The sequence below is a fragment of the Scyliorhinus canicula genome, chromosome 3 (genome assembly GCF_902713615.1).
Source record: "Scyliorhinus canicula chromosome 3, sScyCan1.1, whole genome shotgun sequence".
Taxonomy (NCBI): Eukaryota; Metazoa; Chordata; class Chondrichthyes; order Carcharhiniformes; family Scyliorhinidae; genus Scyliorhinus; species Scyliorhinus canicula.
Genome location: NC_052148.1, coordinates 262,332,061 through 262,348,719, shown reverse-complemented (window position 1 = coordinate 262,348,719; position 16,659 = coordinate 262,332,061). Strand labels below are relative to the sequence as shown.

General features: G+C 48.7%; 1 protein-coding gene across 1 annotated transcript in view; it reads left to right on the top strand.

The window, feature by feature from the left end:
* npnta (nephronectin a) overlaps window positions 1–16,659 on the top strand; it is a 75,409-nt gene that overhangs the window by 34,298 nt on the left and 24,452 nt on the right. The window contains exon 7 of the mRNA XM_038792703.1: window positions 894–1,322. Coding sequence (XP_038648631.1) covers window positions 894–1,322 — 429 coding nt within the window. The remainder of the gene's footprint in view (window positions 1–893; window positions 1,323–16,659) is intronic.

Here is a 16,659-nt window from a genome sequence, read left to right as displayed (position 1 = left end):
TCCACCGAGCCAGGGTTGTGGGGGTGAAACCCACGCAGACACGGGGAGAATGTGCAAACTCCACACGGACAGTGACCCAGGGCCGGGATTCGAACCCGGGTCCTCAGCGGCGCAGTCCCAGTGCTAACCACCGCACCACATGCCGCCCCCTATTCTGTGAATCAATTTGAACGTTGGCACAGGAATGTGACCCTTCCCCAAGTTGCATGGAGTACCCAGACTGAGGTTTGTCTGTACTTGTAGCTCTGTACCGTCTGAGTCAGTCTACCCGTTGTGCTGCTCTCCAAAGTAAGGATTGCGTAGGGTATATGGTTCCGAAACAAGAAACTTGGCCCAACCAGCTCATGTCGGTGTGCATGCCCCTCTCGAGCCTCCTCGCAACTTCTCTAATCTAAATCTATCGTCAAAACCCTTTATTCCCTTCTTCTTCATAAGCGTATCTGCTTCCCCTTAAGTGCATTGAAACTTTGCTAGATTAATATTTCCCCCTTACAAAATAAACTGCAGATTCAATTCACCCCACATTTTGAGGATGGTAAATATAAAGTTAATTGGACAGGTGCACAGAACGATTGCACTTTTGAAACAAAGAAAAATGCAACCTTTGTTGGTCTTGGAAGAAATGAATGCAAAAAACATGGCACCCCCCGTCCCACTGAGATACCGTGCCCGGTATTTGTGAGGAACTGCCTCACAGCTAAGATGAATAACCCCGCCGTTGAATGAGGAATAATGAATTTGAAGCCACAGAGCCCCGATTCAATATGTAGCTTGTTTGTGTACTGACAGGGAAATGTTACTGCTGTTTAATGCATACTGTGAGCAAAGTGACTTACAGCAAAAGGTTTACAAAGCAGGCATTCATCAATGGCATGGCCACCCTTGTCTTTCAGCTGACAGAAGGAATGAAAAGTTCCCAGTTTTTCCAACTCCGCCCAAAGGCAACAATGAAACCATGAATAGCGTCGACCTGGAGACTACCACCCTGACAATGACTGGAATGAAAACAAACCCAGTGACCCCAGCGCGGAGGGTCAACACCCCGCCACCCACTGCCAACAAACCACAGGTCAAAACCGAGAGTTCCACCCCTACTGCAGGCAGAACCACAACCACAGCCTTGACGACAACCTCAACCACGGCCTTGACCACAGCCTTGACCACAACCTCAACCACAGCCTCAACCACTGCCTCAACCACAGCCTCAACCACTGCCTCAACCACAGCCTCAACCACAGCCTCAACCACAGCCTCAACCACAGCCACGACTGTGGACAACAGGATCCCTAACGAGTCGCCACGGCAAAGAGGAGATGTGTTCAGTAAGTATCACAATTGTTTCAGCACAATGTTGGTTTATCTTGTTAGTCTGCGGCTTTGGGAGAGTAATTCATTAGTGATGTGGAAGCCATGGGCCAGAGGTAAGGTGATAGGCACGTCCAGTTAGAAAGAGAGAAGTTTTTGAAATGATGGGTTTACGGGAGAGGAAATATTCATACTTTGAGTCACGTTTCTGATTGATTGCTATACAGAATTTGCATTTATATTGGCCAATGAATCATTTTAGACTCTTGGTTATATGCTGAAGGGCACTTTAACTTCCATTGACTGTGAACAGCCTGAAGCTTCACAACCGAAGGTTATTGCTAATAAGGAATTGAGCGTGATAGTTGTGAGAGCACTTCACAGCTCTCAAGTGGTGCTGCAGGGTGTGTTTGCTGATTGTTCCTGCTGGTAGCTGCAAATGCCTGAAATTTGACTGTTTGTTGCTGCTGCTTATTCTGCTTCTGTGGCCTGGAGTAAGGAAAGGGGAGGATGTAAGGTGACCTGCTACCAGTTCTGGAGAGGGGGAAGGGGTGCTCTTTCACTCTTCTGTTGTGCTCTGCATCGGTGTGACTCTGGTGTGATTTTCCACTGTTGAGAGTCGACTGCTGGGAGCTGCAGGAGGGGGAAAGAGAGGCGGATTGATCCGAATGCAGCTGCAGGTGCCTGCAGGCTGTGTGTCTCTTTGCTGCCACTTCTTTTGCTTCTGTGGCCTGGAGTAAGGAAAGGGAGGGAGTAAAATGACCTACTGCCAGCGCTGGAGAAGGGGAAGGGGTGGTGGACTGATTCGACTCAGCAACTTGATGAAGATGTTGAAGAAATGCTTTTGTAGATTGCTGGCGATTTTATTGTACTGTTGACTGATGTTAAACGTGGTTTTCTTTATATAAATGCACTGTTGTAGCACCTTTTTGCTACAGAATATTGGTACAAACACAAAGCCACAACAGTGCATTTATACAAAGCAAAGTGTATTTATTCAAATGTTTTACATTTTAATATTTGAAAAACATTACAACACAAAATAAACCCAACACAAAACCCAAGCCTGGTCCCCACCCATACTGCCCCCCCCTCCCCGCCCCCCCCGCCCCTACCCGCCTAACTGTTGACGGTAACCAGTTCTCCAAACTGCAGACTAAACGTGTGAGACGAGGAGGCCATTAAAGCGATGGATTGCTAGTCAACCGTCGTTTGTAGGCGTGGGTTCGAGTCCCATCGCCGTCGATGCGTTCACAATTATGTAGGGTGGCACGGTAGCACAGTGGTTAGCACTGTTGCTTCACAGCGCCAGGGTCCCAGGTTCGATTCCCGGCTTGGGTCACTGTCTATGCGGAGTCTGCACGTTCTCCCTGTGTCTTCAGGGTGCTTCGATTTCCTCCCACAAGCCCCGAAGGACGTGCTTGTTGGGTGAATTGGACATTCTGAATTCTCCCTCTGCGTACCCGAACAGGCACCGGAATGTGGCGACTAGGGGATTTTCACAGTGACTTCATTGCAGTGTTAATGTAAGCCTACTTGTGAAAATAAAGATTATTATTATTGTTACAACCAAACCCCATCTCTTGTGGACCTCCTCATTCGACCCTCTTAGGGCACATTTCACCTCTAAATGCAGGAACTCCATTAGATGCCCCAGCCCCACTGAGGCACAGGGTGGAGAAGCTGATCTCCACCCCAACAAAACCCGCCTGCGGGCAATCAGCGAGGCAAACACTAAAACCGCTGCCCCCGCCCTCGCCTGCAACTCCGGCAGGTCTGACACCCCGACTACTGCCCCCAGGGGACTAGGCTCCAAATCCACATGCAAACTCGCCCACATGGTGCTGGACAACAAACCTCCAAAATGTCTCCACCTTAGGGCTGGGCCAGAACACATGTACATGATTAACCAGTCCCCTCCCACACCATTCACAGATATCCTCTACCCCCCTCAAACAGCTGCCTCATCCTCGACTTTGTCGGGTACGCCCTGTGTACCACGTTTAGCTGTATCAACCCCAGCCTCGCACATGAGGCATTCACCCTCCGCAGCACCTCACACCACAATCTGCGTCACGTTTTCAAAAAGGATCACCAAAACGATGCCAGCGGGATTTTTCGCCGGGGAACTGGTTAATTCCCGGGGGGCCATAACATTCGACTTCAGTCTCGCTAATGAGATGGGCGGTAATGCAAGTTGGGGTTAATGATAAGCTCGCCATATCTGGGCGTTTTCTGGAAATCGTCATTGGGAGTGGGTCGGCTGGATGGTAAACTGGTTCACACCCTGGCCTTTCCCGCTATGTAACCGATGCGTCCCAGATCCTTGCCAGGCACAATGCGGTGGTTAAGTTGTGCCCATAGTCACCGATATAACGTAGGAAACATTGAATCCACTTTTCACAGAACATCGTGATAACCACCAGGCTTTAGTGATGTTGCTTCAGGAATAACTATCCCTGTTCTCCTTTGAGACAATACCACTGGATCTTCTGAGAGGACAGACAAGACCTCAAAAACGACGTCGTCAACAATATAGCATTCCCTCAGTGTCAGCCCCAAGATTTGTGCTCAAATCCTTGGAGTGAGGCATGAATCTACGATGTTCTAACTTAGAAATGAGAATGCCGTCACAGAGCCGTCGCTCTGTGTGGCTCGGAGTGGTTTAATGCAGATTGTTACTTTAACATAGACTGAGCAATGTCATGCAGTCGAGCGACTGCACATCCCGAGTTCCACGCAATCCTTGGGTTCAGTGTACATCATTCCCATTGCCAGGGCCCTGGACATACACTACTGTTATATCTATGTTACTATCACTGATACAAGATTCCAAATTGTCTCGTGTCATTGGGCTGGATGATTTGTATTCAGCGATTGAGGGGGATAGAAACTGATGGCCTTCAATATGTCTACTACACAATAGCTGCTCAAGAATCTTCTGCCACGTTGAAGCATTTAAACCTGAGGTTCCCGTTGAGTCACCGACAAAGTAATGTTTTGTCACCGCACTTAACAGAACCTTTGGGATGTCCCTTCTGCTAAAAGTCGTAAGTGGAAATAAATGACAGCAAGTCAAGTAGCCAAAACGGGCCTGACCCTGGGACATCTGGCCCGGCACAAAATAAAATTCGGAAGACAAAGTACTTAATGTTGAAGGGAATGGAAAGGGGAGGAAGATGATTCATTCGTGTAGAGTCTAGGTCAGATCCCATCTGGAGTACTGTGCTCAGGTTTTGGATGCTGCGCCTCAGGAAGGATGTCGCATGGGGAACGGGGAAAATAATGTAAAACTTGGAAATGAAGGGCACCAATAATTCTTGTCCAAACGCATCTTATATACCGTAAGCTAGGGGCAGCACGGTAGCACAGTAGTTAGCACTGTTGCTTCACAGCTCCAGGGTCCCAGGTTTAATTCCCGGCTTGGGTCACTGTACGAGAGTCTACACGTTCTCCCCGGGTCTGCGAGGGTTTCCTCTGGGTGCTCCGGTTTCCTCCCACAAAAAGACCGCTGTGAGGTAATTTGGACATTCTGAATTCTCCCTCCGTGTACCCGAACAGGCGCCAGATTGTGGCGGCTATGGGCTTTTCACAGTAACTTCATTGCAGCGTTAATATAAGCCTACTTGTGACAATAAAGATCATTATTATTATTTTTACTATTAAGATGGAACTCCAGTAGTGTCAGTGCAAGTGTTACTGATTGTTGCTGGGATTTGACAACTTTGAACTGTTTTTTTTTCTTCTGGGGATATTGTAGCTAAATGTATTCCTGGAGGGAATCACGTGACTTGCCCCCAAGCCAATAGTTGGTCAACAAATTCCTACCTTGTGACACACTGCCGTCCCACGCCAATTAAAGACTCATTATTCAATTGGCTTTACGTCAACCAGTCTTTTTCTCCCGCACCCATTTTCAATCTGATAAAGAGAAATGTTCAAAGAATATAACAATTTTTCTTTTAATATCCCTTTGATTTTTCTCCAGGGCTATCCTGGAGAGCACCTGGAGAGTTGGCAGGCCTGAGGCGTATAGCAGTTTATTCACCAGAATAATATTGTGGATTAAATTATAAGGACAGGTTGCATGACCTGGACTTGTACTCGCTGTGTATTGCCCTGAGCAAGACTAACACGGGCCCATAAAGGAAGGCGCCATTGCCAAACCCCCTTTATTTACACCTCTCCAACAGAGAAGGCACAGTAAGAAGTCTTACAACACCAGGTTAAAGTCCAACATGTTTGTTTCAAACACTAGCTTTCGGAGCACTGCTCCTTCCTCAGGTGAATGAAGAGGTATGTTCCAGAAACATATATACAGACAAATTCAAAGATGCCAGACAATGCTTAGAATGCGAGCATTTGCAGGTAATTGAATCTTTACAGATCCAGAGATAGGGGTAACCCCAGGTTAAAGAGGTGTGAATTGTCTCAAGCCAGGACAGTTGGTAGGATTTCGCAAGCCCAGGCCAGATGGTGGGGGATGAATGTAATGCGACATGAATCCCAGGTCCTGGTGGAGGCTGCACTCATGTGTGCTGAACTTGGCTTCAAGTTTCTGCTCAACGATTCTGCGTTGTCGTGCGTCCTGAAGGCCGCCTTGGAAAACGCATACCCGGAGATCAGAGGCTGAATGCCCTTGACTGCTGAAGTGTTCCCCGACTGGAAGGGAACACTCCTGCCTGGTGATTGTCGTGTGATGTTCATTCATCCGTTGTCACAGCGTCTGCATGGTCTCACCAATGTACCACGCTTCGGGACATCCTTTCCTGCAGCATATGAGGTAGACAACGTTGGCCGAGTCACACGAGTATGTACTGCGTACCTGGTGGGTGGTGTTCTCACGTGTAATGGTGGGATCCGTGTCGATGATCTGGCACGTCTTGCAGAGATTGCCATGGCAGGGTTGTGTGGTGTCACTGTTCTGAAGGCTGGGTAATTTGCTGCAAACAATGGTTTGTTTGAGGTTGCGCGGTTGTTTGAAGGCAAGTAGTGGGGGTGTGGGGATGACCGTGGCCAGATGTTCATCTTTATCGGTGACGTGTTGGAGGGTGCGAAGAAGATGTTGTTGTTTGCAGAAACTGTTTCCTGCGGTGGGGGAAATCCAGAACAATGAAGGGATGAGTGAAACGAAAGCCAGGCCATTCAGCAGTGAAATCAGGAATTAAGCACCTTTTAACACAAAGGACAGTGAAAATCTGGAACTCACCACACCAAAGGGCTGCTGGATTTAGTTAAGGATATAAAAGGAATAGGGAACACACACAGGTAAATGGGAATGAGGCTCGAGAGGCAGAAACGGTCTCATTATGTCCCCCATTTGCTATATTGCCTGTGGGTGTAATTTCTAGAGTCCACAATACCTTGTTGAGAACCCTGCATTTGTTTAGCACACTAGTGTATGCTACATAGCTTTAGCAGATTCCATTTTCAATCAGATGAACACAATACTGCAGCTCAGTTGGATGCCCGCTAGATGTGATTGGAGAGGTTGGTCTGAATTTCACGCTCTCCCATCAGCGGGTTTTTAGGTGGGGGGGGGGGGGGGGGGGCGTTAGTACTAATGGACTTCCCTCCAGCCCCATCCTCACAGCGATTTTACGCTGAGACAGGCATGGCTTTGGGTGGGCTGCCCACCCTTGCCCCAATTGAGGCTCTTAAGTGTGGGGGGGCGCCCACGGAGGTTGAGGGAGGTCAACACCTCCATCTTAGGCCCCATCCTAATTCCACCCATCCCACCCTGCCACCTTAAGGTTTGGTGGATACACCCTCAACAGCTCTCCCCCGACGTCCCAATGCCCAACTATCCATCTACCGCTCCCCGGACCTTCCTGAAAACTCGCTTTTTTGTGCACTCCAGGGATTTAGGCTCCGTGCAGTTTATAAACTTTCATTTCAGTCCAGTGGGGATGGGGGGGGGGGGGGGGGGGGGGGGGGGGGCTCAGGGGTTGGGGGGTGGTCAGTGTCTCCATCTTGGGCCCTGTTACTGCAGGCAATGGAGAGTCATCGGCCAATCCAATTGGCTGGTTGCTTTCTAACTCCGGACTTCCTCTTAAGTGAGGGGCAAAGGCAGGAAATGGCTATGGGGCAGGCACTGTCGGCAGGGATGTCTTCCTCATCAACTCTTCGGAAGGCAGGATGGGAAACCCTGAGATATCCCGGCCATCATTAAGACAGAATTTGCATTTAAACAGCGCTTTTATCATCCTTGGGACATCTCAGAATGCCTCCCGTGCAATTAATTATTCTTGTGGGTGATTGCTGTTTGGTTGGTCGCGTCTTTGCAACATTCCTTATGAGAGAAGTCCTAGTTGAGAAAGTTTCTTTAAGTAGAAACTCTGCCAGTGTGTTAATTAAGATCCATAAGCGGATATTTTGTGAATGTCAACTCCCACTGCTGATCAGAGGCGATGAAATGAAAATCGCTTATTGTCACAAGTAGGCTTCAAATGAAGTTACTGTGAAAAGCCCCTAGTCGCCACATTCCGGCGCCTGTCCGGGGAGGCTGTTACGGGAATCGAACCGTGCTGCTGGCCTGCCTTGGTCTGCTTTCAAAGACAGCGCTTTAGCCCTGTGCTAAACAGTAGTGGTAATGCCACAGGGCTAGTAATTGAAAGGCCCAGGTTCATGCTCTGCGGAAGAGACGGCCTAATCATGTACCGACATTGCTATCTTCCAATGTTGTTGACTGACTGTAAGTAGAATCGGTGTAGCCCACAATAGCTTGGTGAGAATCCTGCATTCTTTCAGGACATTAATCCAAAGCCCAGGCTCATGCTCTGGGCGCATGGGTTCAAATCCCACAACAGCTGGTGGAATGTAAATTCAATGAATAAAATCTGGAATTATAAAGCTAGCCTCAATAATGGTGACCAAAAACTATCATTGATTGTTGTAAAAACCCATCTGGTTCACTAATGTCCTTTAGGGAAGGGAATCTGCCGTCCTTACCTGGTCTGGCCTACATGTGACTCCAGACCCACAGCAATGTGGGTGTCTTCTTAAATGGCCGAGCAAGCCACTCAGTTCAAGGGCGATAATTGCCGGCTTTGCCAGCGACATCCACATTCCAATGAAATAATTTTTTGAAAGATTGAGAATGCTTCAGATTCTGTCATCGGTGGAGAACCAAAAAGGGAATACCCTGCAGGCAGCTGCAGAGTGAGTAGCAGTGACCATTGTCAAAGCAATGGCAATTCTAATGGTTCCAATCGTAGTTCAAGCTCAAATTTGTTTTCTTCTATTTCTGAGTGATTCGCTCATCTTATTTGCCCAGACTCTCAGGGCAGAAATTTCTCCTCCTGGTTTCGGGACTCTGCTGCCAGGCTCACGTAGGGTGTGTGTGGGTGGGGGGGGGGGGGGGGTGGGGGGGGGGGGGGGGGGGGGGGGTCCTGCATTGTGAGGGGAACAGTCACTCACCTGTGATTTTCCCCAAACAGGTCTGTTGATTAATGGCGAGGGGGTGGGCTCACTGTCCAATTAAGGACAGTGGACAGGCTCTTGAAGCTGGAGGGCCAATAGAGCACCTACTAGAATCTGCAGTAGGATGCCAGGGAGAGGGTGCCCACACATGGAGGTGACCTCTCTCCAAATCGAAAATGAAAAAATAGGCCTTTGCAGTTGGGCCGCCACGCTTGTGGGAGGCGGCACCGCCAGGCGGCCTGTGGCTGCAGCTGAACCCAAACAGGCAGGGAGGACCTCTTAGTTGCCGGGAGCACCAGCCCCCACTCTCCCCTCCTCTCCCTCACCGTCCACCACCACCAACACCACCACCTCTGGAGGTTGATTTGAGGGCATGTAGCCCACATGTTTCCTCCTGCATCCTTAGTCCAGGGTCCTGGTAAATGGCCTGGGGCTGCATGCAGCTGGTGAACCCCATGCCCATCTGCCCCCTCCCGAGGGCTTTAAACTCAGCCCCTCTGACAGGGTGAAGGCACCTTTATTGACGAGCCCCCGCGAATGCTGCTCAAATCTGTCACCGCCTTCCAGGCCCCCCTTTTCCCCTTTGGGCCAGTAATGATCTCTCCTGGGTAGATAACTGGAAGGAGCGTGCAGGACATTATCACAAGGCACATCTGCCATGTCACCAAGCAGATGCACAAAAACTGTCTTAACTGGAGCCAACTTTCCACTAACCTAAGGCTTTGGCTCAGGGATCGACTTCCTGCCCGTTGAGCATGAACAGGACTGCTCAAGCCCACTTCCTCTCCTGAGTTTAGCTCTGATATTCTGGCTCCAAGTCTGCATTTTGGCCTTTTGCTGAAGCTCCTGCCCTTTGCCAGCTTCCTGACAGCAATGAGCCAAACCCGAGTCTATTCCAGGCAGCAGTTACATTAACGAGGAGTAACAAGCCCGGGAGTGAATTCCAACGTGTTTGTGAAATTTCCTGGAACTCATGAAGGTCACACTGTGGGTTTGAGGATGGGAGGCAAAGCTGGTTGGGTTGGGGAGGGGGATAATGCTGGTGAGGTTGGTCAATGTTATCCTTGGGGTTAGTGGCAGCTCTCGTGGCAACGATCAACCTAGTCCTAAACAATATTCCTTAATATTTTTAGACTCCTTTTAGCAAATTTTTTTTTGCTTGTTGATGAGACCATCAATTCACGCGGCACGTGGTTAGAAGTGAACAGTGGTTTTAATCGTCTTACAACAGAGCCTGCCTGTGACGAGATTAACTCTAGATGAACTGGCAGGCAGGCTCCGACTGCCAAGCTTTATACAACCAGTGGGGGGGGGGGGGGGGGGAGTCATGGGCGGAGCCTCGGGTGGAGCCCAGTACAAACTTCCGTACATTCCCAGTACACCTCCCCCTAGGGGCAGAGCCGCGCAACTGCTCGTGTGCCGAGCTTACAGAGGCATGGTACAACATGTGTGATAACAGTGTGAATTATGCTATTATGATTCACTACACTTGTCAAGATTGAAGTAAGCATTAGAAGCCCACACTATTACAGGGACCATAATAGTCCCAGTTCAGAACACTGACAGGGAAAAAACACAAAGCAGAGCTCTTTGCCCCAGCAATGGGCAAAAGTTTCTCTCTGCGTTAAATGTTGTGAAATTTTAAAATACGTTTATATAAATTCAAACATCCAGAAGGCAAAGGCAGTAAAACTTTGGAAATGCCTGGTACTGGTCTGAACTGGCATTATATACCATCAAGGCTACCATTGGTGCTAAGGGCTTGCATGCTTAGTTGAATGCTGATGACAAGCTCAGATTAACGGCCGCGATATTTAGTGGGGGCAATATGCAGCAGAGCACATGGATGGTCATCACTGGCCCCGGCAACAAGGGTGGTAAATGCTGTGAGTTCCTATCCTGGACTGACATCGATGGACTTTGGAAACCCCTTTTACGGGGGATTAGAAGGGAAGGATTTGCAAAAGGGGAACTGAAATCTCGTCCTTTTGTGGGATATTTTACTGCCGCCGTGCTGGTGCATGTTCCTGAAATCTGCCTCCTCGTCTGCAAATCCTGCCCCCACCCCCTGTAACTTTCTGGTCCAGGCTGCAGGCTCCAACAGTGACGTCTCTGGACTTCTGCACATGCGCAGATGGGTATCGGTGGCCATCTTGTGCTGCCATATTGCATTGGCAGGGGATACGGTGTACCTTAAAATGGAACTCCAGGAGATAAGGTGTACCTTAAAATGGAACTCCAGGAGATAAGGTGTACCTTAAAATGGAACTCCAGGAGATAAGGTGTACCTTAAAATGGAACTTCAGGAGATACGGTGTACCTTAAAATGGAACTCCAGGAGATAAGGTGTACCTTAAAATGGAACTTCAGGAGATACGGTGTACCTTAAAATGGAACTCCAGGAGATAAGGTGTACCTTAAAATGGAACTTCAGGAGATACGGTGTACCTTAAAATGGAACTCCAGGAGATACAGTGTACCTTAAAATGGAACTCCAGTTCAGACCAGTTCCAGTTATTTCCAAGCTTTATTGGTTTTTCTGCTTCGAACAGCAATGCCAGTGCCAGGTCGTGACCTCGAATCTCTAAGTGAGATTGGCTGCTTAGTGCTGGTCGACGTTATATTAAAGCCAGTTTTATGCTGTGTGTTGAGTTTAGACAGAAGCCATCAGCACTCAGAGAAGGAGGAGAGTCCCTGCGATTATTATGGCCAAGCCAGAGGTTAGTTTGCTGGCCAATCTTGTCATCAAGCTTCTCAAACATTGTTTCATACAGTAACTTTTTTAAAAAATCCTCTGATGGTAACGGGAACTTTATCAACCAATTAAAGTGGAAAATTGTAGACAACTTCAGCATAAGAGAAGATAGGTTAACAGAAGAACTTAATGAGGTTTTATTTGTAAAGGACAATGGACTTTATTTAATAAAGTAAAAGAGACATTAGGAATGTGCCAGTCTATTAAAATCACCATGAGTAAAAATTGTGTGAGATGTCAATTGGAATTGAGCTGTTGATAGTCTATTTACTGTTTTGTAGTATCGTCGAGATCTACCTCCAATAAGTATCATGTAATCCTTCTAATTGATTCAACTAGCTTCACCACCCACCAACACCAGAGCCCAGGTTATGAAAGCTTTCATCAACTCAATTAGGTTTACATCCCAGTTGACATTCCAAGAATTGCTTTCATGTTTTGTATTCATTTTGCCCGGTGATGTATTCATTCACAGCCTGACAAGGCCAAAGCTCATTCTTGAACCAGCATGTTCCTGGGTGCGTCTTGACAAGCTGTACAAAGACTTCGCCACTGCAAAGTAAAATGCAATCCAAAATTTACACTTTGAACAACTTGAGATCTGTGGAGTTCATTTATTGATTTGAAAACCGGCTTTCACACTTCTGTTTTTCCCACGGAATGGAAAGATCTTGGACTTTCAATCCACCCCATCCTGACTGGGAAATATATTGACGTTGCATCACCGTTAATGGGTCAATCCTGGAACTCCCTCTCTAACCTCACTTTGGGAGCACCTACACCCGTGGTTCAAGAAGGAAGCTCACCGCTACCTTCTCAAAGGCATTTCTGGTTGGGAAACGATTCTGGCCTCGCCAGGGAACCCATGTAGAATAACAAAGAAGGCACAGAAAGGTAGACATTCGGTAGCTTGTAACGATTGAATAAACCAAATTCTGGCCTCTTCACTTGGATTTTTACCAGCATTTTGTGGGTTGAGTTCCACAATTGCTTGAATTTTTTTCAGCCAAACCCACAAATCATTGACCTTGTTCATCGGCAATTGGTTGTTTGCTCCTTCTGAAGGAGCAGCCGGCAGTGTCTCAGTGTGCACCCTCCCAGCCTCAAATTTCAACTCCGATTGAAGAGATCTCTTATCGTGTTCGTACTGCCCTGCAGGAGCAATTAGAACGAGAATGACGGAGAGTTCCCGATCTCACTTAAACTGCCCTGGGATGTATCTGGGATTCACATCGTGTGAGGTGGTGACTAACATTTATCCAACTGCTTAAGAGCTTGCTCACAGCTGGCCCATACTACATGCCGGTCATCAGTGGGATTTAACTGTACACCTCATTCGACTGGCATCCACCAAAGATAACTCAGGCATGTGGTGTGAATGTAAAAGGAAAGTTGCCTCACATGGCAGTTCGAATATAGTAATCTCGCAAAGTGGAATGATAAAGGCTCTGCTCCCCTAGCTGTGGCATGCCGGGTATTTTAGTTTGGCCACTAATCTTCATTACAGCCAATGGAATCCAGGCAGTGACAGCGCAGAGAATATTTCAACACGAAAACCGACGGCACAAATAGAAATAGAATTGGAGAGATGCCTCAGGCTGATTCTTTTTTGCCAAGGATAGATTTAGTTTGGAAAAGAGGCCGCAAAGTTCCTGGCTTTATGTCAATGTTGTTCTTAAATCTTTGAATTCCCTCGAAGCATGGGGAATGAATAATTGATTCTGTGCTGCTGGAATGAAGTGCGATTGGAATCCTGCAGTGCAGAATCCTACACTCGGCCCATCGAGTTCTCCAAAGGAACACCCCACCCAGGCTCCATTCCCGCCATCCCACTTAACCCGCACAACCCTGGACACTAAGGGGCAATTTAGCACGGCCAATCCACCTAACGCGCACATCTTTGGGCTGTGGGAGGAAACCGGAGCACCCGGGGGAAACCCACGCACACACGGGGAGAACGTGCAGACTCCACAGAGACAGTCACCCAAGGCCGGAATTGAACCCGGGTCCCTGGCGCTGTGAGGCAGCAGTGCTAACCACTGTGCCGCCCCATTTCCTCCCCCTTTTCCACACATTCACTTCAGAGAAACTGTTGTAACCTTCTCCAATTCAGATGCTTTAAGCCAGTAATCCATTCTGCCTTCATGTGACAGCCTCAGTGACAGCACCCTCGCCTCTCAGTAGGAAGCTAATGGGTTCAAACCTCAAGAGAGCTTCCAAAGACATTGAACATTCCATCTGTTCTGACACTTCAAAGCAACGCTGCACTGTCGGGAATGCCCATCTTTGGACAAAACTTTCGACTGAGATCCCTACTGCCTCTCAGATGGATTTGAAAGATCCCATAACACTGTTTTGAAGAAGAGTCAGGGCTGATATATGGAGATGCACATGTTACAATTCAATTAGGGAGTCCAAGTCGTTGTGGCAACGTTCACTTTTACATACATGTTGTAGTCCGGAGTTATGAAGGATAGTGATGGTAGGGGCAGCACATTAGCATAGTGGTTAGCACAATGGCTTCACAGCGCCAGGGTCACAGGTTCGATTCTGACTTGGGCCACTGTCTGTGCAGAGTCTGCACATTCTCCCCGTGTCTGTGTGGGTTTCCTCCGGGTGCTCCGGTTTCCTCCCGCAGTCCAAAGATGTGCAGGGGTAGGTGGATTGGCCATGCTAAATTGCCCTTAGTGTCCAAAAAAGGTAAGGTAAGGTGGGGTTACAGGGATAGGGTGGAGGTGTGGGGTTAGGTAGGGTGCTCGTTCCAAGGGCCGGTGCAGACTCGATGGGCCGAATGGCCTCCTACTGCACTGTAAATTCTGTGATTCAAGAGGCTCGAACATTCTTTCCATCACATGACTGACCGGGAATCTCTCCCATTCTTACTGCCTGCCATTGGTTTGGGTTGGGAGGATCTGCAGGTTGATACACTCAACCTGTTTGTGTTGGGATTGCATCATCCTTGGCCGCCCAATGCTGGGATAGGAATCGAAGCTGGAGCTTCTGGCTTGGGTGTTACTCACTGCGTCACAGGACCTCCCCATAATACACTTACATGGACACAAACACATGCACACACACATGTACATACATGCACACACTCACATACATAAACTATAGACTCTGGAAGTTAAGAAAGGGGGAGAGAAAAAATGGGAGAAATGATAGCCTGACATCAGTAGTAAGGAAAATGCTAGAATTTATCCCAAAGGATGTGATAACTGGACATTTGGAAAATAATGGTCGGGATTCTTTGACCGTGTCCGCCCGAGGTCATCGGACCAGAATTTCCGCCTGAGGTCAAAGGACCTTTATAATCCAGTCGAATGGTAGGACTGGGCAGAGTCAACATGGATTTGTGAAAGGGAAATAATGTTTACATTTTCAGAAAACGGTGATCAGGTCAGACACAAGAGGCTACCAAACAAAGTTAGAGGACATGGGATTAGGAGAATATACTGGCATGGACCAAGAACTAGTTAATGGACAGAAAACAGAGAGTTGGAATAAATGGGTCATTTATGGATTGTCAGACTGTGACTTGTGAGGTACCGCAAGGATCAATGCTTGGGCCCCAGCTACTCACAGTCTATATCAATGGGTGTGGGGTTTAAACACAGGCCGGGATTCTCCAGGGCCGCTGGCTAGCTGAGGAGAATTCGAAGGCCCGGTGAATCAGGTGTTGGGCTAAATAACGGATTTCCCGACTTCCCCGAGGAGGATCCCGCCCAGAGCCAGATGCTAATAGCTCTTTAGCTGATTTAAGTCTCACTTACGGGCAGGGTGCCCGATTCACCTAGCTCCTAGGACACTCCAGCGCCCCCACCCCTCCCCGCCATGAGCCCTGTTGCTGTGAATTGGTGCAAGTCCCGAGAAATGGGGACCTGATGACTGCAGTCCGAGGGGTGGCAAGGGAGTGAGTGCATTCCCTCCACGGTAGCACGGGCAGCACGGTAGCATAGTGGTTAGCATAATTGCTTCACAGCTCCAGGGTCCCAGGTTTGATTCCCGGCTTGGGTCACTGTCTGTGCGGAGTCTGCACGTTCTCCCCGTGTGTGCGTGGGTTTCCTCCGGGTGCTCCGGTTTCCTCCCACAGTCCAAAGATGTGCAGGTTAGGTGGATTGGCCATGCTAAATTGCCCTTAGTGTCCAAAATTGCCCTTAGTGTTGGGTGGGGTTACTGGGTTATGGGGATAGGGTGGAGGTGTGGGCTTGGGTAGGGTGCTCTTTCCAAGAGCCGGTGCAGATTCAATGGGCCGAGTGGCCTCCTTTTGCACTGTAAATTCTATAAACTTGCCTACAGAGTGCCGAGGGGGGTCCTGGGCTGGTTTAGCACACTGGGCTAAATCGCTGGCTTTGAAAGCAGACCCAGGCAGGCCAGCAGAACGGTTCAATTCCAGTACCAGCCTCCCCGAACAGGCGCCGGAATGTGGCAACTAGGGACTTTTCACAGTAACTTCATTGAAGCCTACTGGTGACAATAAGCGATTTTCATTTCATTTCATTTTCATTTCACAGGAGATGGGGGTCAGGGGGAGGGCCTGTGCTGGGCTGGAGGGGCTCAGGATCAGGGGTCTTTCCCGGAAAGTGGTGTGTCTGGTTGCTCTTCCCATCTGAAGCCTTCAAACCCTTTAAACTGTATGTGGGTATCTGAAAAATATAGTTCTCCGATAATGAAGTGAAAGCGTTCCCATCTGTATCCCTAAACCCTCCAAAATGTCACATTTTTTTAAGAGGCTGTCTCTTTGTTTTCCTGAGCTTCCTAGAAAGAGCAGGTGCTCTGCCTGGGTGCTGCCCCCACACCTGCTTTTTCTAGGAAGATCATCATATTATAGAATCCCTACAGAAGGAGGCCATTCAGCCCATCGAGTCTGCACCGACCCTCTGAAAGAAATATTCCTCCCAAACTCACTCCCCCGCTCTATCCCAATAACCCCATAACCTAGCCTACACATCTTTTTTGGACACTGAGGGGCAATTTAGCACGGCCAATCCGCCTAGCCTGCACATCTTTGGACTGTGGGAGGAAACCGGAGCACCCGGAGGAAACCCACGCAGACACGGGGGCGGGAATTGCGCTGCGCTGGTCAGCGGGCCCCCCCGCGGCGATTCTCCAGCCCGCAATGGGCCGAAGTCCCGCCGCTGACAAGTCCTTCCCACCGGCGGGAATCAAAGCACGTC